The sequence below is a fragment of the Garra rufa genome, chromosome 21 (assembly GCF_049309525.1).
Source record: "Garra rufa chromosome 21, GarRuf1.0, whole genome shotgun sequence".
NCBI lineage: Eukaryota > Metazoa > Chordata > Actinopteri > Cypriniformes > Cyprinidae > Garra > Garra rufa.
In genome coordinates, this window is record NC_133381.1 from 25,787,832 (window position 1) to 25,813,693 (window position 25,862).

Consider the following 25,862-nt stretch of genomic DNA (forward strand, 5'->3'; position numbering starts at 1 on the left):
TTTATTTTTCTTAAATTAATGCTGTATATTGAGCAGAGGATGATGTTAATTACATATACGAGATACATATCTGAGGAAAAATGTATTGTTGGTCGGTGATCAATTGTTCTCGATTTGGCGATTCGCCTCGCTTTTTTGCATCGTGCTCAGTGTGGAAAGGGTTTTAGGCAATAATGTAGCGATTTCAACAAGAGGGGGTAATAATTTGGCAGGGGGTCAAAAATGGACACAACACTGCATGTAACAAACTTGCTCAGTAGCTCAGCCAGCACGAAATTGGACTTGCGGAATCCTTGGGTACATATCTCGCGAAAAACAAGAGCTAAAAGATGAGAGTTATTAGAGTTATAGCGCAACTCAACGGACATTTCAAGTCAGATTTGCAGTGGCACGTACAAAACCAACAACAATAAAACATACCATATGTATGTTCATCTGTTCCTGAAAAAAAAGAACATTCTTTTAAAGCCACTCAGTGGATATTTCTGTTGGAACTTCAGTGATATGTACTTATTCGTATGTATTAGGCGCCTAGCAAAAAAGTTCCCACAGGTACATTTTCGTCATGGGGTTAGGTTGGTTTAGTAACAATTTTCTGAATTGCCTTTACACAGACATTAAAGGTTGCCCGACTGCATGTGTATGTTTAACTAACTCTATGTATCTTTTCAGCTTGTCTTTAGAAAGATTAGTGATGTGAAGCGTGAGGAAGAGGAGAGGCTGAGAAGGAAGAATGAGGCTCCGTTGAATCTCCCTCCTGATCATCCTGTCCGCCGCCTGTTTCAGCGATTCCGCCAGCAGAAGGAAGCCCGTCTTGCTGCTGTGCGTCCCAATTCCGATGACCCTGATATTGAGAAGGGCCAAATCCACCACGAAATCATTAGCCAAGATGTGGTTGCCACCACAAGCATCGTCACAGTAACAGAGAGCCCAGCCACGCCCATCCCATCCCACCCAAGCAAAAACCGCACCCTGGGTCCATTCGACCAGGCCAAGCTCAGCGCCCCTGTCCCAAACGTCCCTCGGACGTCAGAGCCACGTGCACGAGGATGGGCAAGGTTTAGAGAGAGCATGGCGAAGCCAGAAAGCTGGGGAAACGTCCCGAAAGCAGAATCGATGGAGACTCTTCCAGAGCGGAGCAGCTCTGGAAAGACTTCAGAGCCAAGTGGACTAAAGAAGACTGATTCTTGCGACAGCGGAATTACCAAGAGCGACCTACGGTTGGACGAAGGTGGCGCCCGCACACCAGTGGACCGAAGCCCGGTTCAGCCCGACGGGAAAGCTCCTCCAATCCCACCGATTCCTGAACACACATTGCACGCCTCGATCCTTGAACTTCGTACTGAACTTAAAGAGGAGCTGTCAGCACTCGGTAACCGAATGGTTGCATTGGAGACACAGGTTGCTGAGGTATTAAGGTTGCTAAGAAGCAGAAAGACTCCGACCTCTCCCATGTCGCTCTTCCAGATCTCACGGCCGACATCGCCAGACACAGACAAGGAGGACATATTCCCTTAAAGAAAATGAGGTAAGCACCTTTCCTCTTCAAAGGGAGAGACCTTCTCTGAGAAAGGACGGAACTTCGTGTGCCAGCAAAAAGCAAGAGGGACATTCTGATAGACTGAGTGTTGGTGTGTGTGTGTTTGTGTGTGTGTGAGAAAGAGAGAGAACGAGTGAGGGAAAGGATGAAATAAGACTCTGGAAAGGAGAAGGGGATGTCTTATCCCAAGGCAGAGCATCTGCGATACCAAAGTGATGGTGCGTTAGTTGTCACACAGACACTCTTTTGTGTCGAACTGCTCCCTGTTTTTGTCCTGCGAGGCTGACAAACAGTGAGAGCTCTTGCCGCAGGGCCCACTCTGACTGATGGTTGTCATGGCAATGCATCGTCCCCAATTGCAAGTGCGGGCCCTTCAAGATCCCACTCATGTAGCACGTCTTCCTCTCTCTCTTTCGCTCTGTTTCACACACACACACACACACACACACACACACACACCGCTGTTTGTGCTACTCTGCAGTCTTTCTGGTAAAGGGATTCATTGCGCTCCATCCTGCTGGTTAACTCACCGCCTTTATCAGGAATCACAGAGCCAAGCGTTTTACCCAAATACATGGCGGTGTGGAGATAAGCTACTCAGCAAGACTGAAGAAGGATCCCAGGAACTATGGAAACCACAGGCAGCTTTGGTATATTAGTTTAGACAAACGTGTTTGTACAATGACAAACCAACTACTATCCCAAGAGTTCGTACACGTTACTAGAGAAGCTAATGAGCTCTATAGGGGTTTTGAAGTGTAACAGCTGTTAAGGCCCTTTTCCATGACTTGCATCAATGCACAGCTCAACAAAATTTAAGATCAGTGGTATCATACAGTTTTAGGGATGCACATTACAGCCAATATTGAATATTTAATTGTGTAGTACATGCTCATTCCCATATTTTTTATATTTAGACTAGACTTGTCATCATCTAACATTTACTTAAAGGATTAGCTCACTCCTGAATTTAAATTTCCTGATAATTTACTCGCCATGTCATCCAAGAAGTTCTTTTTTCAGTCGAAATTCAGGATTTTTTTCCATATAGTGAACTTCAATGGGTTGAATGTTCAAATTGTTGTTTCAATGCAGCTTCAAAAGGCTCTACACGATCCCAGCCAAGGAATAAGGGTCTTGTCTATGCATGTTTGCTTTGTTAAGACTGGGTCGATACTTCCTGCCTACGTGACACGTGACGCATGATTACGTGACAAGTAATTACATAATGCTTGTCGAGCCAGTGCAAGATGAGCATTTGTGGTTAAAAAGTATATAAATGTTTATATATATTTTTTAAATGGCCAATCGTTTCACTAGATAAGACCCTCATTCTTTGGCTGGGATTGTGTAGAGCCCTTTGAAGCTTTATTAAAACTGCAATTTGGACCTTCAACTTGTTGATCCCCATTGAAGTCCACTATATGGAGAAAAATCCTGAAATGTTTTCCTCAAAAACCTTAATTTCTTTTTAACTGATGAAACAAAGACATGAATATCTTGGATGACACAGGGTTGAGTAAACTATCAGGAAATTTTAATTCTAGAGTAAGCTAATCCTTTAAAGTTAACATTTAAAAAACACTAATAATTTACCAAGACTGTTAATTGTAATCTGTAGCAAATTTTGAAATGAATATCTATTTTTCATACTGTATATTCTACATTGTACATTCACTTTCAACATTTAAAATGATTGATTTAAGCTTTTAATGTTTTATTTTGAATTCATTTAGAAAAAAAAATAGTATAGAATTTTAGATGATATTAATATAATCTGTCATTATCAGTTATCAGTCATAACATCAGACTATTAATATTGCTGTATCCCTATACATTTTATTTATTTTTTTTGTTGCTCAAATTACACCAAAAATAGTTTGACAACTGAAAAGCAAGATCTTCACTACAGTCACCATATCAAGGGCCAGATTTACTAAACAGGGCAAATTAGTGTTATTCCACAAAAGCACAATGGGAGGCGAAAATTCTGCATATGATTTACTTAAAAAGCAGATTAAAGAACACAGAAGCAGCCAGATCCAGCCATTTCCATAATGACTAGCACAATCTACCAAGAGCAGCGCAAATTACAGCCTACTTTAAGACATGCTTTTTGGCCGTTAAGTAATGACGCAAATACCGGTAATTTGCCAAGCGCAAATGTTAGTAAAATTTAGTTAGTAAAACTTAAAATTAGTGATTAGGAAAACTCTTACAAATGCATATTAGCACAGAATCAACTTTGCGTTTCTGCCTGCAATCACGTCAAGGATCAGACAAATTTGCATGTGTATCTTGAAAAGCGAATGTTTTGGAAAGTGCTACGCCAAGTTTTTCTGCCATCTATAGGTTTGGAGGAAAATAATATCAAAAGCGCCTTTTACCCCTGGGAACCTTTAGCCCCATTGTACCCTACTATTTTAATGCTAAAAGGGGGGTTGCGCTGGTGCAAGCTGTTAGAAAATCTGGCCTCAAGTGTTATGATTTCTCCCAACTATATTCTACAATTGCTCTATCTCCTTTTCCTATCATTATCTATGAATGTCTTCAACACTGTGTAAATTGGTTATAATTTTAAATACTGTGTGTAATGCTGTAGCATGTTCAACTGGTAGATGTTGATGCAAGTCATGTGAAAGGATCTTCACCTCCTCTGGTCTACAACAGGCATCTTCAAACAAGTTCATTAGTGACTTGTTAGATCGCATAGGCCGAACTTTATAAATGGAAGAACAATGGATGAACTAGTGAAATGAAAGGATGTATGTTGTTTCTTTATCAACAATTGGGTCTTCCAGAAAGCACACAAACATATTACCATGGGCACACTATTACTGTCCAGATCTCTAGTGCATTGTAGCTTTGTTTTTAACTAAATGAACTGATGGATGTAATCAACACACATGATTTGTCACAACGATGTACCACAGTACATCGTAACACAGTGAACACAAAGAAACTCAGGAACGAAGAGAGGTAATGGCTTCTCATTTCAACCCCTTTCCTGGATGTTTTTACATATTAAATACTGAAGATGTGGCATTATGTTTTCATCAGGCCTGTTATAATGTCTGAACAAGTTCAATAGAAGAGACTGGGACTTGTTTAATTCCCACTCTGACAAGTGGTCAACAAGTTGTCTGCAGAGAAATTGTCTTGTAAAAAACAACCTTGAGAAATATTCACTGTAGCTGTGACAGCAAGTCCCAGTCTCCCCTATTATTATAAGAAATAAAGCTCCTACGGCAAGTTTGGGAGGAGCCCGTTCTGTTAATCCACTTATCACATGACTAAGATATAAATAGCTGTTTATTTCGCTCTTTTTATCCAGCGTCCCTCCCCCATATCAACTCCACCTTGATTTCCATAATGAAGTCCAGGGGGAAACACATGCATTAGCCTGTCTATTGAAAACACCATCACCAAACCTGATTATCTTTTGCTCCATCACAGAATATATGATCTTGTATATTTATATATTCTGAGATGATTCAGGTTTTCTCATTTTTCATGTCTGACTATACAATCTCAGATACGCATGTTTGAGAATAGTGGTTATGAACGTACTGTGAGCGGTTAAGGGACATGTTAGCATGCTGTGAGATGTTCTCAGGTTAGAATGGTCATTATCAGGTCCACAGGAGCTGTGCTGAGGTCAGTATCACCTCAATGGCACTCGCTTCTCCACTACCTGAGAGCAGAGAGAGAGAAACATGATTTAGAACAATGACGTACAACCAAAAAGCTATCAAGGTCATATCAAACATCATATCTTACATTTAATAGAGAGGAAAATAGATTTTGTTGGAGAAAGAAAGATGAGAAGCTCCAAACATTATGTTTTAAGTACATGAAGATTTATTTATGTTATAACATAGATACATTTTGTACAGTGTGAAGATTTTGTAAGGCAAAAAACATCCTAGATTCTTTAAAAATATATATTTTTGCCCTTGAGATGAGCAGGATGCTAAAGAAACAATGTTAAATGGTAAAATTCCTATTAAGGTTGTTTTATGCTTCAGAGCATGTTTTACAATAACGACTTCTTAATTATCTTTATTATTATGGGTTATTTGCTTATACTCCAAATACTCAGCAGAAATTGGACGAGGTTTATCGTTTACACCCCGTGCCGTTACATCACCGTCTTTTAGAAAGCAACCCAGAAGTGATTTTAAATAAGACATATGAATGTTACAGTAATACTAATAACAACACTGACATGCAAATCCATGTAAACTGGAATGTAAAGCATCAGCCGGAGCTGATTCTGAAGCAATAATCATTGCAGCTGTATTTCACGCCTCTCGAACCCAGATATAACATTTAACCTGAACCACATGATGTAATCAACTAATATAACAAACAAACGCAGCCCTGATGTCAATGCATGCTTCTGCAGCGCAGCAATAAGAGTCATAATATTCAGAGAATGCACTTTTTCATTGTGAGAGAGAAAGAGGATTGTGTTGATTTGTTTAAGGATACTAGCATGGTTTACTTGCAGAGATTCGTTACCATCCGATCGTGACTGATTTGATCAAATACGCCAACAGCATGGCTTGATTTGCACTTAAAATAAGGTTAAGACATGCATGGTAAATACAAAAGGAAAATGGAATAAATTACCATTAAAAAGAAAGTACTCCTCTACTGCACGAGTATTTAATCTCTTGCCTCTTACCCCATAGAGCTAATGGATTCACTCTTTGTAGCAGACCTGTCTGACTCTTGGTGAGTGAGTTCGAATTTGCATTTAGCAGGGGGAAATAAATCCTCGCAGATCTTAGGGGTCTTCTCGCTTTAGGGTGTTTGCGTAGTTTTTTTAGACTTGAGAACCAAAGTACCAGAGACCAGAGACCAGTCCATGATGAAACACTTTTCTATGGTCAGATTTGATTCACCAAAGTCTGAAAGAGTAAATGTCCTATTGAATCCCCAAAATTAAAAGAAAAATATATTTTGTATAATGTAAATAAAGCCATTTTTAGTATACAGTGTCGTGCGAAAGTATTCACACCCCGTTTTATGTTGCAGCCTTACTTAACTGCTTTAAATAACTTTTTTTCCCCACATCAATCTGCTCTCCATTCACCATAATAACAAAGCAAAACAGATTTGTGGCAACTTTTTCAATAAACAAAACACTGAAATATGTACATTGCATAAGTATTCAAACCCTTAACGCTGTACTTAGTTGAAGCACCTTTAAAGCCTTTTTGGTACGATGTGACAAGCTTTGCACATCTGCATCTGGTAATTATCTAGCATTCTTCTCCTTTACAGGCATTTTTTTTTACCTCAAGGCTTGGTTTTTGCTCTGATATCTTTTATTAAGATGTATGTGCCTTTCCAAATCATACCCATTCAATTGAATTTGCCACAGGTTAATTAAGTGTTTAATTTATAATGAAAATATTTAAAGCAGTTTAACATAAGGCTGTAACATAACAAAAAGTGAAAAAAATGAAGGGATATGAATACTTTCGCAAGACACTGAAATTTTATTATGATATTAAAATAAAATCCATACAAATGTAATTAAATATCAAATCTTACATTTAAGTTTAAAATTTAAATCTAACTTAAATAATAAATTAATTTGCATTACAGTAAAAATGCTAAATTAATTTAGTACAATAAATACTATCCACTCTAACCAGAAGTAAGCCTATGGATGAGACTTCCGGTTCATTAGCTGCTATATAACGAGAATAACAACATCATGCATGCTATAAACCAGTGTGTACATAATTAAAATAATATATTAAAATAATATGGTAAGACACGACAATTTGTGATACCAAGCAGCAAAACGAGCTGTTTTGTACAGCTAAAAATAGCTGGACGTGGATGAGACCAGAAGCCAGACCCATAAAATTTACAAATGGCCGTGTCCGCTCTTACGGCAAGAGTAAGGTGGATAGTATTTTACAATTTGCAATTTTTTCTTGCATTAGAGCACTGAGAATTAAAAATGAAATGATATGTTTATACAAAACATAATTTTATTTTTTTCCTTTTGAATTTGGGGTGAAACATTAAACATGTTTATGACAGATTTAACATGCTATCGCACAAACACAAAGCATATTAGTTTGTGTGTTGATGCATACATGTGTTTGAACAGAAACTTGACGGTACAGTATTTTGGGAAACGGAGTATTTTTGGAGTCCTTAACACTGATAGTGAAGTTCAAACGGAGCTGTGCAGTTTTATCACACTGCAGGGTTTGGAAGAACAAACACATCTGTCTGCTCACTGAGGTCCTTCTAAGGGTCGTTCTTTAAAAACAGCCCTAATTAAACTTGTTTTAGATGTATTCAGCAGACAGCATGGTCATTATCCACTGACTGAAATGTCCTCACTGAAATCATTTCTTCACATGGAAATTACTACTGTAAAGCACAAAGACGAAATTTGTACAATTGCTGTAAAATATTATTTATGATAATAAAATATTTTCTATACGTATTTTCGCTTGTACTCTTGTTTACTTGTTTGTCAATTTATGTGTGTCTGTTTCTTGGAGCACAAATACTTGTGAAAGCACATTAGCTTCGAAATCAGCATGAAATCAAAGTGGCCCAATTTAATGTGATTCAAAAGAAATAAAACAGCCTATAATAACTATTTAAAATGGGCTATTTGATAACGACTAATAGCCATTTACACATTGCTTAAGCAAATTTGCTTTCATTTCTAACTCTATTAAGGTACTTAATGCTTACTTTTTTATCGGAAACACTTTACAATAAGGTTCTTTAGTTAACATTAGTTAACCACATTAGCTAACATGAACTAATAACGAACAGCACTTATACAGCTTTTATTAATCTTTGTTAATGTTAATTTCAACAATTACTTATACATTATTAAAATCTTGTTAACATTAGTTAATGCAGTGTGAACTAACATGAACAAACAATGAACAACTGTATTTTTGTTAACTAACATTAATAAAGAATAGTAAATACAGCAACTAATGTATTGCTCATGGTTAGTTCATGTTAGTTAATACATTAACTAATGTTTAACTAATGAACCTTATTGTAAAGTGTTAGCTTTTTATCTAATTAAATATTCAGTTTTACAAAATACACAACTAGGGATGTGCCCAAATAGTGAATCCGTATAAAGGTTTTTCACAACGCGTCATTAATCGGCCATGTTGGTGGCACTGAATGTAAACAATGCTACTGAACCGAAATAAGCGTGCATATTTTGCTAATTAATGCTGCTGAAAATGGTCAATTATTGTCATGTTTGGGACTGTACTAATCAGTTGGACCAAGAAATTACATTTGGAGTACTATAGACTGCCAAACGTAATAACAAATAAAGGAGAGTGCAAAAAAAACAAACAAACAAAAAAAAAAAAAACAGTTTGAGGAACAAAAGGCGTTTGTGGTTGGCCAAACTGAACCAGGATTTCCAGAGCAAAAATCTTGACAACATTCGTGTTTGTTCTTATCATTTTCAGCCAGTTAGGTAAAATATTAAGCTAATATCTTAACTTAATACTGCTTGAATGCATCTTTCCCACATTATTAACATTAGTATGTCAAAATATTGCACCCTTTCCTGCTAACTAAGTCCTTCTCTATATGATTTAGCAGCTTCCACACATTTTTTTTTTTCATGGTTTAGACAGCATAAATTAGAAGAACAATGTATTCACTATAGTACATTATCTGTGCAATTGATGCTGTTGTTTACATCCGAGTATCTCCAATATGGCAGCGCATCCAGGTAACTGACCAAACCGTGACGCAAGTGAAAACTTATACTGTTTAAGAAAAAAAAATGAATTCGCTGATCTAAATCAAATGATTTGTGTTTCGGCTACAAAGTTCCGAGCTAAATCAAATGATTCGATTCAAATGAATTTGATTTCGATTGGGACTTCAAATCGTGTATCGTGAATCATTTGATTTGAACCATTCAATTTACAAACATGTTCTGATCTAAATCAAATGACCTGCGATACGCAAAGTTCCAATCTAAGTCAAATGATTCCGATACGCTAATCAAAGTCCTGATCTGAAACAAATGATTTGCGATCTGCTATCCATTTTGCGATACAATGGTTTAACTGATTCAGTGTTTTAAAAGCCCTGTTTCAACCATCACTACAGTACGCGCTTTTTAAAATAATTACAAGCGATGTCAAAATGTAAAAAATAAATGGCTCTTTTAATTTGATCTGATTTTTGCTAGTGAATCACTTGAGGATTAAGGATCAAAGTCACGAGTAATGAATTAATCGGAGCATTTTCAGCATAAAGGACTCAATTGATTTGGTTAATCTGTTCCTCTTTTGCCGTCTTCAGCCATGTTTACGTTTACGACACTCTCAGTACTACTACTTGCTTAGCTCGATTGGTTTCTGACATTAACTGAAATAAGTGAAAAGGGTATTATGTTTTTTGAATTGCATGAATTTTGTGTAAAAAGATGCCCTCCAAAAGTTTGGAAACACCCCTGGCAAAGTGGTTTTGGACGATATCAGCATAGTGTAAATCATCTTTGGGAAAATCTTCAGGAGGCTTGGAGTAATATATCAAATCAATGTTTGAATAAACTGAAAGATTATGCAGAGCTGCAATAGCTGCTAATGGTGGATATTTTGATGAATCGAAAATTACTGTTTATGTAATAAAATGTTTTCATAGATTGTGTTGTCCCTTATTAGTGCAAAATTATCACAAATTAAAAAGGATTCATGCCAACATTGTCCAAAACCCCACTTTTCCAAGGCGTTTCCAAACTTTTGGAGGGCAGTGTGCTTATCGACAAAATTAAACACTTATTTTACAGATACATTGTCTTTTAATAATTCAAGCACTTTTCAAATACCTCTTCAGGAATACTGCTATTTTCAAGGGTTTTCCAGGCCTTAAATTTCACACAAAAAAAAAAAAAAAAAAAAAAAAAAAATTCAAGTATTTGAAAAACCTTGTACGAACCTTATAATTAAGATATTAGCCCAATACTTCACCTACCTGACCGGAAACGATAAGAACAAACTAATTTTGTCAAGATTCTTGCCCTGGAAATTCTGGTTCAGTTTGGTCAACCACAAACAACAATTTTTTGCACTCTTCTCCTTGATTTGTTATAACTTTTGGCAGTCTATTGTACACCAAATGTTTTTCCTGGTCTTACTGATTAGTATACAGCTCAAAACATGACAATAATTGACCATTTTCAGCAGCAAAATATGCGGTTCAGTGGCATTGTTTACATTCAGTGCCACCAATATGGCTATTGAATGACCGTCGTGAAAACACACTATACACGTTGTACACGTGAATCTCGAAAGTGAAAGTAAAAAGCAAATGCACATTCATCGATTTCAATGCCCCACATATTAATAGCGGCTTCCTGTTGCCTGCAATTTATATATCAGTAGGGACTCCGTAGTACACGTAATTTCCTTTCCCAACACGGTATTCGGATTTGGGCACATCCCTACACGCAACATTACGAAAACAATGGTTTGTAAATAGACATTCATGCTAACTTTAAGCAGAGGGAAAGACTAAGTTTGCTACATTTTCAACTGCAATATGTATACTTTGAAGAGTGTGGAAAGTTATAAACAATTAATCAACGCTGATTAATAGCAGAGCGACCTGTGTTGAGAGACACACACACATGCACATAATGGCCTGTGTAACATGTGATGTCAGTAAGTAATTTCAGTATGACTCACAGAAAGGGCAGGTCAAGCATGACCTCTGCCATACCATCTACTAAAATAACATCAAATCACAGAGAAGAGCTGGAGAGAGAGACCGCAATCATAGCAAACTGATATAGAGAAAAATACAAAGTGTGCCTTTAATACATTTTTATAATAATTAATTTAAAACTACTTTATTCTCATTGTTTTCTAACTTTATATTTATTAATTTGCTCTTTTTTTAATTTTGGATTTAGGATTTATTCATGTCGTAATGCAAATATAGAGTTTTATCTTGCCAATAAAGCAAACTAAAATCGAAACAGAGAGTGGGAGTTTTTTGTGAAGGGATTATGATTGATTAATCTAATGCTGATAAAGGTACGCCACAGAGATAAAGCTCTTTAAAGTGTAATCCTCCAACACTGAAACACACACATGTCTTACCTCTCTCTAATAAAGAAGAAACTCCAGGCTAGCAGGTCACTGAACTAATTAAGCCCACAGAGCAGCTTGAGCTGTTAGTAAGAAGATAGAAGTACATATACACAAGGAGAAATGGAGGATAAAAAGAGAGGTTAGGACAAGAAAGATCAGAGGGACAAAATGAACGAGAGGATGGAAATCTACACAGATGGAGGGACAGGGAAGAGAGAGAGCGCAATGGTCAAGCTGTATCCTGGCCGCTGATCAGAGACATGTGTCACCATCAGTGTTCTGACAAACTCATAAATAAAGCAGCGACAGGATTAACCATCAAACACACACCTGGAGCACTCGCGCCATTTCATTTCCACACACGCTGGTCAAATACAGCATAGCTATTATACAAACATATGATCTTGTAGGAGTTGAGAGGAATGCTGGTTGTCCACATTGTGACTAGTCCAAACTATGGTAAAGCTTCAAATACCATTGTGTTTTCTGAGAAACTTTGCCTTCGCATGATTCTGCTCCGAGCGGTGTTGTCATCTCATGTCCCACTCAATACCAACTTGAGCAAAGCAATAGAGAAAAGCAACCATTGGAACGGCCACAGAAGACCAGCCTGTTGAAGAAATAGAGAAGAGAGAGCTTGAATGGTACAATATAAAGGTAAGCAGAAAGAATATCTAAAATTGTAAACAAATATTAAAAGTCTCCAAAAAAAAGGAAGATGTGAATATGTATCTTTAAAGTAATAGTACACCCATGATTTACTTTCAAGCCATCCTAGGTGTTTATAAATCAACGCATCCATGAATCGAAAAATGATTCAGCATCGATTCTAAGATTTTTCAAACACATCGTGATTCTTTCTCAAATCGATTCTGAGCTAGGTTTTGAACAGCAGATGGCTATGCTTGCTTTAAAAAACGGCCGTGCTCCGCTTGTTTCTAAATCCTTACACACACTTGAACCTAAAATAATCATTCATACAATTCGAAAAGGCTGAGGCGTTCAGAGTGGGCTGTTTACATTTATCTTGTGACGTTCTGAGCCGAGGTGAAATTACATTTGTGCCGATAAAAACTAGATTAGAGCGACATCTGCTGTTAAAATCTAAGCTCAGAATTGCTTCCAAAGAGAAACGCGATGCATTCGTAAGATCTCAGAATCGATTTATTGTCGCAGCCCTACTAGGTGTATATGACTTTCTTCTTTCAGACGAATACAATAGGAGTCGTATTAAAAAATGTCCTTGCTCTTCCAAGCTTTATAAATGCAGTGAATGGCTGTTGAGATTTTAAAGTCCAATAAAGTGCATCCATCCATCATAAATAGTACTCCACATGGCTCCAGAGGGTTAATAAAGGCATTCTGAAGTGAATCGATGCATTTTTGTAAGAAAAATATCCATATTTAAAACTAAACTGTAATCTCTAACATCCACTAACTGTCATGCATGTTCACGAGAGAGTGGTGTTCCAAAGGATGAAGAATTCTGGTGAGAATACGCTAGTGTCGCAAGAACCAAGTTGTTTACAGCAAAGGAAACCAATCTTCTCTTGGCTTACATTGAAATCCTCAGACATTTTTCTTTTTAAACCCTCTTTTTGTACGCCTACGTCATCTGATGGAATGCTACTGTCTCATGAACTCATGTTAGCGCAAGTGAGAGATTACGGTTTATATAGTTTTAAATATGGATTTTGTATTTTTCTTACAAACACACATTGATTCGCTTTAGAAGGCATTTATTAAGCCCATGAAATCGTGTGGATTACCTTTTTTATGATGGATGGATGCACTTTATTGGACTTCAAAATCTCAACAGCCATTCACTGCCTTTATAAAGCTTGGAAGAGCCATGATATGGTTTAATGTAACTCTGATTGTATTCGTCTGAAAGAATAAAGTCATATACACCTAGGATGGCTTGAGGGTGAGTAAATCATGGGGTAGTTCAAATTTTTGGGTGACCTATCCTTTTAAATAAACATTAATAATAAATAACCAGTCAGAAATCAAATTGTTGTTACTGTAATGGTTCACATACTTTTAATCAGACATAACTCACAAACATTTTGAGATCATTTTAATCACAGTCTGGAGCTTTAACATTTACACACACAAAACACGCTGAAGTCTGGTGCTTTCTTGTACAGATTCACTTATGCAGCTGTGCTTACTAGAAATTACCGCAGTATCCAATGATAATTTCCCCCATGTGAGATCTGACGTATAACCTCACACAGTTTAACAGATATAACGTGAGATCTTATTAGACCACGGGGCGTATTCTCTCATTATCTCATTTACATTCTCTTTCACCCCCTGCGGTTAGTAAATGAACAGTGGTATAGTGGCAATGTGGCACAAGATCCGTTTCTAAAACCTTTACATTCACCGTCCCCTGGTGGCGAAATAACCTCCCAACCTTCACCTAAACACCAGCATCCATTGTAATCTTCAAAACGTCTAAAGACACACCATTTCCTGGAGCACTACACTTAATGCACTTACATAAGTACTTATGGATTTGTGTTATGGTAGAAGTACTTGTATTACAGTCTCCCTTAGATTAATTGCTTTTGTTTGTGTTACTATCATATGTGACTTCACATTATTGTTAAAAGTACTATATTTAACTTACTAAATCATTTCAAATTATTATCAATGTAATATAGTTGAGGTCACAAGTTTCCATACACCTTGCAGAATCTGCAAAATGTTAACTATTTTATCAAAATAAAAGGGATCAAACTAAATGCATGTTATTTTTTATTTAGCACTGACCTGAATAAGATTTTTCACATAAAAGAAGTTAACATATAGTCCACAAGATAAAATAATAGTTGAATTTATAAAAATGACCCCGTTAAAAAGTTTACATACACTTGATTCCTAATACTGTGTTGCTACCTGAAAGATAGTTTGTTCATGAGTCCCTTTGTTTGTCCTAAACAGTTAAACTCACGTGCAGTTATTACAGAAGGCTCAAACGTTCACTGATGCTTCAGAAGGATTTTTTTTAATTTGAAGATCAGGGTAAATTAGACTTGTTTTGTCTTAAGGGAAACATCTTCTGTAGCTTCTGAATGGCAGTACTAACTGAAAAAAAAAAAAGATATTTAGGCACAATAAGAAAAAATGTACATGTTCAAAAGTTTTCACCCCTGACTATTAATGCATAGTTTTTCCTTCTGGAGCATCAATGAGTGTTTGAACCTTCTGTAATAGTTGCATGAGTCCCTCAGTTGTCCTCAGTGTGAAAAGATGCATCTCAAAATCATACAGTCATTGTTGGAAAGGGATCAAATACACAAAAATGCTGAAAAACCAAAGCATTTGTGGGACCTAAAGGATTATTTTCTGAAGAACAGCAGGCAGTTTAACTGTTCAGGACAAAGAAGGGACTCATGAGCAACATCACTAAACAAACAAACAAATAAACAAACAAACAAAAAAAAACAGCTGTGGATCATTCAGGTAACAACACAGTATTAAGAATCAATTGTATGTAAACTTGTGAACAGGGTCATTTTCATAAATTCAACTATTATTATCTCTTGTGGACTATATGTAAACATCTTTTATGTAAATATTTTATTCACTTCAGTACTAAATAAACAATAACATGCATTTTGTAAGATCCCTCTTATTTTGATAAAATAATTATCATTTTGCAGATTCTACAAGGTGTATATAAACTTTTGACCTTAACTGTACATACATGAGCAAATTCTTATAATCACAGCTCCTGCTCAACATGTCCACTAAGAGCCCCAAGCTGTTAAAACACATCAGACAGGTGTGTGTTTGTGTGTGTATCTGTCTCTGGTGGGTTCATTAAAAGGACCTGCCTTGTTGCATCAGGGATGAGAAAAGAAGGATGAAGCAGAGAGTAAATAAGAGTAGATGAAAGAAGGGAGGGTGCTGATTACATTTGGTTACACCTCATTGTCCTTCAGGTGCTGGAGTCACAGCTTTGGCCACGTAATGCATTTTGTCATGCCAACAACAGACGCAACACACTGCAATGTATTGTAACAGAAAGACTACCAAAAAGTCAGATGGACTCAGTGTGTGTTATGTCTAATTTTGTCTGTATAAGACTACAGATCAGTGCGAGTGTGTTTTCTGAACTTTGTCCTCATCCAGCTACACACAAATCCTGTCAACATGACTCAACTTGCGTCACACCAAACCCACCTACATTAAAAAAAGAACAGAGACACGTCAACACACACACACACTTACAGAGGCAAGAAAAAGAAAGGTTATTGTTATATCATAGGACACTCGGCCAAAACACTTGCTTACAAATTAAAATAAACAGACTGTTAAATAAAGCGTTATTTTTGTTTTCTTTGCGCAAAAAAGTATTTTCATAGCAACATAAATTATGGCTGATCCACTGACGTCACATGGACTATTTTAATGATGTCCTTACTACCTTTCTGGGCCTTGAACTTGTTAGTTGCATCGCCGTCTATGCAGGGTCAGAAAGCTCTCGCATTTCATCAAAAATATCTTCATTTGTGTTCAGGCGAGCGAAGGTCTTAAAGGGATAGTTCACCCAAAAATGATAATTTGATGTTTATTTGCTTACCCCCACGGCATCCAAGATGTAGTTGACTTTGTTTCCTCAGCAAAACACAAACGAAGATTTTTAACAAAAACCGGTGCAGTCTGTCAGTCAAATAATGGCAGTCAATGGTTACCAAATCTTTAGAGGAAAGAAAAACATACACAGACAAATCCAAATTACACTCTGTGGCTCGTGACGATACACTGATGTCCTAAAACACGAAACGATCGGTTTTTGTGAGAAACTGAACAGTATTTATATCATTTTTTACCTTTGATACACAGCCACGTCCATCTCTCCTGAGCACGAGTTTAGCTTTCGGCTCGTGACATGTGGCGTAGTATACGCAAACTCCGGAAGCGATCTGTCGCATGTATACGACACTCATTGTTTACACAGTGCACAGAGATTGTGGGTATAGCGGCTATTCAAAATGGTAATTACTTGCGCTTATCCTGATTGTTCAAAACAATTTAAAGTTAAAAGATTACATTTTCTTGCGCAAACTCATCCGGGACTTTTAACCGATTTCCCCTTACGGCGTTTGCGTATACTACGCCAGAGCGCGTTCACACCTAAACTAGCCGGATGCAAAGCTCATGCTCAGGACAGATGGACGTGGCTGTGTATCAAAGGTAAAAAATTATATAAATACTGTTCAGTTTCTCACAAAAACCGATCGTTTCGTGTTTTAGGACATCAGTGTATCGTCACGAGCCGCAGGGTGTAATTTGGATTTGTCTGTGTATGTTTTTCTTTCCTCTAAAGATTTGGTAACCATTGACTGCCATTATTTGACTGACAGACTGCACCGGTTTTTGTTAAAAATCTTCGTTTGTGTTTTGCTGAGGAAACAAAGTCACCTACATCTTGGATGCTGTGGGGGTAAGCAAATAAACGTCAAATTATCATTTTTGGGTGAACTATCCCTTTAAGGTGCGTTCACACCGGACGCGAATGAAGCGGCAAGCGCGAGTGATTTACATGTTAAGTCAATGCAAAGACGCGAATAGCCATCCTGCGGCGCGAAACGCGAGAATGAGGCGGCGCGAAACGCGCGAATAGCGCGAATGAAGCGGCACGCATTGAGCGTTTCAAGCAATTGCCGTGCGAAATGCGCGAGTTCAAAAATCTGAACTTTGGCGAAAATCCGCGCCGCGTTAACCAATCAGGAGCTTGCTCTAGTAGTGACGGAGGCAGAAATCCAAAACAACAATGGAGGACAAAATCACCGTTGCTGTCTGTGGTTACTCGGAGCTGTACGATACATCTTTGGACTTTTGTAGAAACAGGAATAAAAAGGATCTTGCTAGGAAGAAAGTGAGTGAAGAGGTCGGACAATCTGGTTAGTTTAAAAAAAAAACGCTCTTTACTCAATTTGACCTATACATACATATTGAGCAAGCTAAAGCTGGCAAATTGAGCTCATTCACCTATTTTACAACTACTTTCCCACTGACGAGTGGCAGAAGCCCCTCCCATGACGCGAATTCGCATCTGTTGTGAAGAAAATGTCACGTGCGAATGGCGCGAGAAAACTCAAATGTTCAAGCGTTCAACTACGCGCAAATAGCGCGTTTTTTCCGCGCAAGTAGCGTCCGGTGTGAACGCACCTTTACAGATTTGGAACAACATTAGGGAGAGTAATTATGACATAATTTTTATTTTGGGTGAACTATTCCTTTAAGGGAGCAAATTAAATGTAACTAAAGCAGCAGAATATGGTTCCTATATTAAACGGATAATGGAATGAATAAATGAATGAATAACTTCAGGATCCTGTAAGTCTCTGTGCCCAGCAGGTCTCTCTCTGAGCTTTACTGTACCCCGCAGCTCCTTCTGCCTCTAACTGAGTGGCACAAAACCTTTCCGTCAGCGTCTGACTGACAGCTGCTGTAGGGGGTGGGTGCAATCAGCATGGCTACCTTTCAGAGATGTCAAGAATGAATGATTCCATGGTGACCGTTGTTAAGACTCTGTGGTGTTTATGGTACCCAGTGGCAAATGGATGAATAGCAGCTTCTAGAAACTTCCAGACAGACATTCACCTGCCTTTATCTTTTCAAAAGACCTCAAAAGATCTCTCTTTCTATAACTCACTAAAGATAAATGCCCAGATGCCCACTGGGGCTTCATTTGTCATTAAATGCTACCAGCAAGATCCGAAAGCAGTTTGTGAAGACTTTTTCAACTGACTTAATTTGATTGATTTCATACAATTTATTATCAACCACAGGCAGCAGCACTGGAGTTGCATAAATGTCCCAACATCACCTGATGATGATTTGAGATCATCTAAAGAGCTTTAATGGAAGCAAGAACACAGCAGGCATCAGATGGAAAAACGATGCATTAAGAGCCAGGGGTGTAAACTTTTGAACAGAATGAAGATGTGTAAATTTTTCTTATTTTGCATAAATATCATATTTTTTTCATTTAGTACTGCCCTTCAGAAGCTACAGAAGAAACTTACATGTTCCCTAGAAGACAAAATAAGTTACATTTACCCTGATCTTCAAATTCAAAACGTTTTCACCCCCTGGCTCTAAATGTTTTTTTTTCCTTCTAAAGCATCAGTGAGCATTTGCATCTATTGTAATAGATGCATATGGGTGTCTCAGTTGTCCTGAGTGTAAAAAGATGGATCTCAAAATCAAACAGCCATTGTTGGAAAGGGTTCAAATACACAAAAATGCTGAAAATTTTTTCTGAAGAACAGCAGGCAGTTTAACTGTTTAGGACAAACAAGGGTCTCATGAACAACTATCACTAAACAAAATAAAACAAAGGTAACAACACGGTATTAAAAATCAAGTGTATGTAAACTTTTGAACAGGGTAATTTTTTTTTATAAATTCAGCTATTATTTTTTCTTGTGGACTTTATGTAAACATCTTTTACATAAAGTGAAACATCTCAGGTATAAATATTCAGGTCAGTACTAAATAAAAAATAACATGCATTTTGTATGATCCAACATATTTTTGCAGATATTTCTGCATGGTATATGTGAACTTTTGACTTCAACTGTACTTGATTAATGACCAAGAAATAGTGTCTTGAATTTTTATTACTTTATGTTATAATTTCTCTTAATTTTATGTTATCACATTTCTTGGTTTTCATTGTTTTGATTAAATTAAAACCAATGTTTCAATGTTCAGATTTTATACTCCTCTCCAATGCTGAAAAAGCATAATAATAATTCATAACAAACCACTCTGAGTCTGATCCCACAAACAATCTTGTGAAATCATTTGTAACATCTCATAAGCAGCATCAAACAGTGACTCAGCTCTTCTCCGACACAAAATGTGTTGTGAGCACTTCAGAATGAATTCATTTCCTCACTTTTGTGTCTGATCTGGGATGAAATGACAGGCAGTCCCACATCATTACATTACAGCTTTCTTTCTGAATTACTGCCTCAACATCACCCACAAAATGTTAAAAGGTTGAAAACTTTCACATTCTCAGAGTTCAAAAACACGTTGTCAGCAGCTGTGGTCGACTTGTCAGCAGTTACAGATTGAGGGGAAATAAATCAGACTGATGACATGTGTGAATGTCTCTCTACCCTTGTAAAAATGCTTAATTGTATTGAAAGTGCACTTGTGCACTAATGCAAAAAGCATATATGGGACCCTTGGACCACAAAATCAGTCATGGGTATATTTGTAGCAATAGCCAACAATACATTGCACAGGCCAAAATGATATGCCAAAAATCATTAGGATATTAAAGATCATGTTCCATGAAGATATTCTGTAAATCTCCTACTGCAAATCAAAACTTAATTTATTATTAGTAATATGCATTGCTAAGAACTTAATTTAGATAACTTTAAAGGTGTTTTTCTTAATATTTAGATTTTATTGCACCCTATAGATCTGAGATTTTCAAAGTTATATCTTGGCCAAATATAGTCCTAATAAACCAAACATCAATAGAAAGCGTATTTATTCAGCTTTCAGATGATGTATAAATCTCAATTTCAAAAAATTGACCCTTATGACTAGTTTTGTGGTCCAGGGTCACATATATATTTTCTTAAAAAAAGTACTTGCAGATAATATATGATGTATATCACTTTCATGACCGTTTCTTTAAACACTTTAAAAAGTGGTAAAGAGTTTTAAAAGGCATAGTTCGCCCAAAAATGAAAATAACTACATGATTTACTTACCCTCAAGCCATCCTAGGAGTACATGACTATTCTTTCAGACAAATAATTATATTTAAAAATGTCCCTCATGATGCCAGAGAATGGGGGTTGAGATTTTAAAGCCCAAAAAAGTGCATTCACCCATCATGAAAGTACTCCACACAGTTTCAGGGGGTTAATAAAGGCCTTCTGAAGTGAATCAACGCATTTGTGTAAGCAAAATATCCATATTTGAAATGTAATAAACCATAATCTCTAGTTTCTCTCAAGAACGCAAATACGGCAGTTAGCAGAAGATACTAACTACAGTTTATAAAGTTTTAAATATGGATATTTTTCTTACACAAATGCATCGATTCACTTCAGAGGGACTTTATTAACCCCTGGAGCTGTGTGGAGTACTTTTTATGATAAATGGATACACTACTTTGGCCTTTCACTGCTATTATAAAGCTTGGAAGAGCCAGGACTTTTTTAAAATATAACTCTGATTGTATTCGTCTGAAAGAGGAAAATCAAATACACCATAGAAGTCTTGAGAGTGAGTAAATAATAGGGTAATTTTTATCTTTGAGTGAACTATCCCTTTAAGATTCTAACCTTTTAAGTACATTTCTTTTGATGTGTGGATTAACTTTCTAAAGCATGCTAAATTTATAACCGCATTATTATAGATTATGGACTGGTATTTTGGACAGAAGCAATGGTTTGAAATTAAAATGCCTTAATGATGGATTTGTTTCTAACAAACACAGCTTTTTACTTCATTAACTGATGGACTTGAGTCGTGTGGATTACTTGTGGATTATTGTAATGTTTTCAACAGCTGACTCTCATTCTGACAGCACCCATTCACTACAGAGCATGTAATGCTAAATTTCTCCGAATGTATTCCATTGTACAAACTAACTCATCCTTGGTTGGCCTGAAGTTTTTTAGCAAACTATTCAGAAATTCATTTCACACCTAAATTTTTATTTTTATTTTGGAAAAGTATAATATTTCCATAATAAGTACTCTTTTTAAAAGTAGGCTAAAGTGTACTTCTTTTTCACAAGGGTATATAAGAAAGTGCATACATTTAAATGACCCACCTTGGACAAACACCCTCTTCCAGAAGACTCTGCCCACATGGATCCCGCCCAGAAAAAACAGATTGGACAGAATCAGAAAAGCAGTGGAGAAGGCGGAGATAAGCGCTAAGCCACGCCTCTGCATCGGAGGTGACAGACAGCGCACCTAAAATGAGATTAAAAGAGCATGTTATGTGGTATGTATTAGTGACCTTTCTTCATTATAAACACTGAGCTTTATTTAAAGCTGATAACTTATAAGGAGAGGATTTGTGTGAACTCACAATAATGTGACGAAGAGGATGAGAGGAGAAGAGGAGTGTGAGAACGTTCTCCACCACCACCCCAATCCAGTTCAGCAAGGCCCAGTACTGCAGGTAGTCATGGCAACCATGCCAGAAACACACAAACCCAAACGCCAGCGCTGTGGAGACGAGCTTCCGGAACACACCGTGACGAGAGCCGCCCAACGGCACATATATGTACCTGAAAACATACAGAAACTTAAATTGCTTTAATATTGAGGTAATGGTATTTTTGCATTGTATTAAATAATTGTATTAACCCATTATTTAATGTTTAGTAAGCCATTTCTATCTTGTGGACCATGCCTGTCTGTTAGATAAATGTGAGAAAAAGTCTCTTCAGATGACATACTGTCTGTAAAACTGCCACCGTTGCCCTCACAGTGCTAACAGACAGTGGAGAGAGAGAGAATTCTGAACTAGACCCGATCTCTCTCTACGGCAGTATAGTAGAGTTTCCATTTCAGGGCTGAGAGAGCACCAATCTGTTCTAATGAGGCTGTTGGGATAGTGGAGGACTTGACTCATCTGTGTGTGTGAGAGAGATAGTGAAGAGGATAAGATTAGCCCCTGACCACGGCTCCAGCTGACAACGTGTGTAGAGATCAAGAAAAGAAGATCAACCGTGCTTTATTTTATCTCACTTAAAAAAAAAATCTGTGGTCTTCTATTTTTATTCTTCAGCATTCATGTGTCTGTTTCTCCCCTATAGGACGTCTGATATGAATGGTTGATTTTTGTGGATTCACTGATACGCTGACTGATGGTTTATTGATAGGGCTCGCTAGTTGTCATCTAATCAGAAAAAAGCTAAATTACGCTCGGAATTGTTTAGAAATTTTCTTAACATCCTTAAAACAAGACAAAATTACTGTCCTTGAAAAAAAATGTGTATTATTCTTCCTACAGGGAAATTTTAAAGCATAGATGCTACCGTTCAAGAGTTTGGGGAGTTTGATCATTTACTCACTTCAATTTCATCCAAGATGTTTATGTCTTTTTTTCTTTAGTTGAAAAAAAAAAATACTTTTTTTTTTTTTAAGGAAAGCATTTCAGGATTTTTCTCTATAGTGGACTTCAATGGGAGCCAACAGGTTAATTGCAGTTTCAATGCAGCTTCAAAGAGCTCTACATGATCCCAGCCAAGGAATATGGGTCTTATCTAGCAAAATGATAGCTCATTTTCTAATAAAAATAAAAATATATATGCTTTTTAACCACAAAAGCTTGTCTAGGGCAGGGAAGTGAAACACTCACTCTCTTTTTCTTCTCCAACTTCAAAATTGTCAGACATCGTTGTTTTACCATTTTTTTTTGTAAAGGGCATTTGACTTTCTTTCCATGTTTGCTTTGTAGTCGGTACTACAGACTATGCCACACATGACCTAACGCATGAAGTCGAGCTAGTCCACAATGAGCATTTGTGGTTAAAAAGCATATAAATTAGTATTTATTTATTTTTTTTAGAAAATGACTAATCGTTTTGCTAAGTAAGACCCTTAATCCTTTACTGGGATTGTGTAGAGCCCCTTGAAGCTGCACTGAAACTGCAATTTGGAACTTCAACCCACTGATTCCAATTGAGGTCCACTATATATGTTTTTCTCAAAAACTTTAATTTCTTTTGGACTGAAGGAAGAAAGACATGAACATCTTGGATGACATAGAAATTAGTAAATTATGAGGAAAATGTAACTTTGAATGACACCTTGGAATCTTGGAACATACAGTATGTATATATACATACAGTATATACACACATACACGCACACGCACACACAGTGTCTACAGATAATCATCTTAACCTATGAAAAGCTTCATCTATTCAAAACCTTCCTATGAATGAACACACAAATCCTCCAATCATTGTGTATATTATTGTATTTTTTGTACCTTGTCTTTTGTATTCTGTAATGTTTTTATGCATGTGTTACTATAGATATAGATAGATATATTATGTAGTATAACCACGCGATCATGTTTGGTATCTCTGAATTCTTATTTCGATGATCTAAAAGTTGATGCATATTATATGTTGATACACATGTAACATATTAAAGTTTCAAGACTCTGTAGTAGGTTTGCATGAATACCCAATCCTGGCATACATGCAAATTGCCTTGCTTTCAGACAAAGAGTCATAAAAGTTCACATTATCTCCTCATCTCCCGCTGGGAATTTCAGCGTCTCTCATTGGTCAAGCCCATCCTGAGAGGTGTGACTCTTCTAGACTTTAAAGGGCTCACACACAGTTCCGCCCTCTCTCTTCTGAAAATCTTGATTGCTGCAGTGTGAACAGGGCTCATACGAGCAGCAGAGGGGGGGGCCTGTGCCCAGCAGGCCCCCGACACAGAGCTGTGTGCGGACTCCTCAGCCTGAGACGATGGCTCTCGATCGCACAGAGTCAGACTAATACCACTGGAGTTCATTTTACTCAACACTGGAACTCAGTCATTGAAATGTCTACGATCAGACACTTCCCTCTCTTTACTCCTGGCCGTCTCTGGATCCCCATCTCTGAAGAGCAGCCAGCGGTTCCTCAGAACTGCTTACTCAGGAGAGAGGCCTCCCCTGACCTCAACAGAGTCAAGAACAACCTTGGAGTTTCAAGAAATTGCAACTTCGGCCATCGAGTGGAACCATCCATGACTTCTTCAGAGGCTCCACGAGACTCTCGTTCGGATGCAAGTAACGTTTCTTCCACTAAACAGAGGTTTCGTGTAAGTTATCGTATACGGTTCCTTGAATTAGAAACTGATGGTTCTTTCAGATGGTCAGCTCAGCCTCACCCCCCTTTTTCCTGTACTTTTCTAGCTATCCTATACTCTTCCCCTGTAAACATGTATGAGTGATTGTATGTTTGTTTGTTTAGATTAGTTATGTGTTAGTCATTAGTTAATAAAACTCTTGTGCACAAATTACATGAGTCTCTGATACTGCCTTGCAAATTAATGTCCCTTTACGATTTCCGATCAAGCTACATGCTCTAATGCATTATTACTGTAAGAATGTTATTTTTCTGTGGCCAAGAAAATATCATTGCTTAGGGTTGATACAAAATTACCCTGAATGTTCGCTAGACGAAGAGATTAATTGATGGCGATTTAATTCCGCTACAGTTACTACTGGCGGCTGATATAAATAATGGTAATTAATCAAAATTAATTGTAATTATTTATATACATTTCCCTTTTGAGCTAAATTCGCTACAGCCGTAAGATTTCTGAGCGCTCAAATGAATGCGAGGGATTCAAATATTAGTCAGTGTACTCTAAGCAAGTGCGAGCAGCTTTTTAAAAATTTTAGCGCAAATACTGGCATCTTTCCTCTGGTGATTTGTATTTATTGTCATTGTACACTATTAGCGTGTCTCAAAATTGAAGGCGCCGGCACATATAAACACCATATTGGATTAGATAAGGTCTTGTGTAAACAGTCCACAGAATCTTTCAACTGGAATGATTTTAATCGGAATGACAAAAAAAGTGTACATGTAAACGTGGCTAGTGAAATGCCTCATTAAGTGATGAGCCCCTTAGTGTACAGTCGTGGCCAAAAGTTTTGAGAATTACATAAATATTGGAAATTGGAAAAGTTGCTGCTTAAGTAGCAATTTGCATATACTCCAGAATGTTATGAAGAGTGATCACATGAATTGCATAGTCCTTCTTTGCCATGAAAATTAACTTAATCCCGAAAAAAACTTTCCACTGCAATTCATTGCTGTCATTAAAGGACCTGCTGAGATCATTTCAGTAATCGTCTTGTTAACTCAGGTGAGAATGTTGACGAGCACAAGGCTGGAGATCATTATGTCAGGCTGATTGGGTTAGAATGGCAGACTTGACATATCAAAGGGAGGATGATGCTTGAAATCATTGTTCTTCCATTGTTAAACATGGAAAGAAACACTTGCAGCCATCATTGCGTTGCATAAAAATGGCTTCACAGGCAAGGATATTGTGGCTACTAAGATTGCACCTAAATCAACAATTCATAGGATCATCAAGAACTTCAAGGAAAGAGGTTCAATTCTTGGTAAGAAGGTTTCAGGGTGTCCAAGAAAGTCC

The 25,862-nt window shown here is 37.2% G+C and overlaps 2 protein-coding genes across 3 annotated transcripts in view; one reads left to right on the top strand and one right to left on the bottom strand.

Annotated features, from left to right (window-relative positions):
* Nucleotides 1-1,724, top strand: part of kcnh1a (potassium voltage-gated channel, subfamily H (eag-related), member 1a) — a 78,784-nt gene extending 77,060 nt beyond the window's left edge. For both annotated transcript variants that reach the window (XM_073827079.1, XM_073827080.1), the window contains one exon: nt 673-1,724. In XM_073827079.1, coding sequence (XP_073683180.1) covers nt 673-1,518 — 846 coding nt within the window. In that variant the 3' untranslated portion in view covers nt 1,519-1,724. The remainder of the gene's footprint in view (nt 1-672) is intronic.
* Nucleotides 1,725-12,203: 10,479 nt separating this feature from the next.
* hhat (hedgehog acyltransferase) overlaps nt 12,204-25,862 on the bottom strand; it is a 48,766-nt gene continuing 35,107 nt past the window's right edge. Inside the window, exons 9-11 of the mRNA XM_073827642.1 lie at nt 21,772-21,990; nt 21,509-21,653; nt 12,204-12,283 (exon numbers count right to left, since the gene is read on the bottom strand). Of these exons, the coding sequence (XP_073683743.1) occupies nt 12,204-12,283; nt 21,509-21,653; nt 21,772-21,990 (444 nt within the window). The remainder of the gene's footprint in view (nt 12,284-21,508; nt 21,654-21,771; nt 21,991-25,862) is intronic.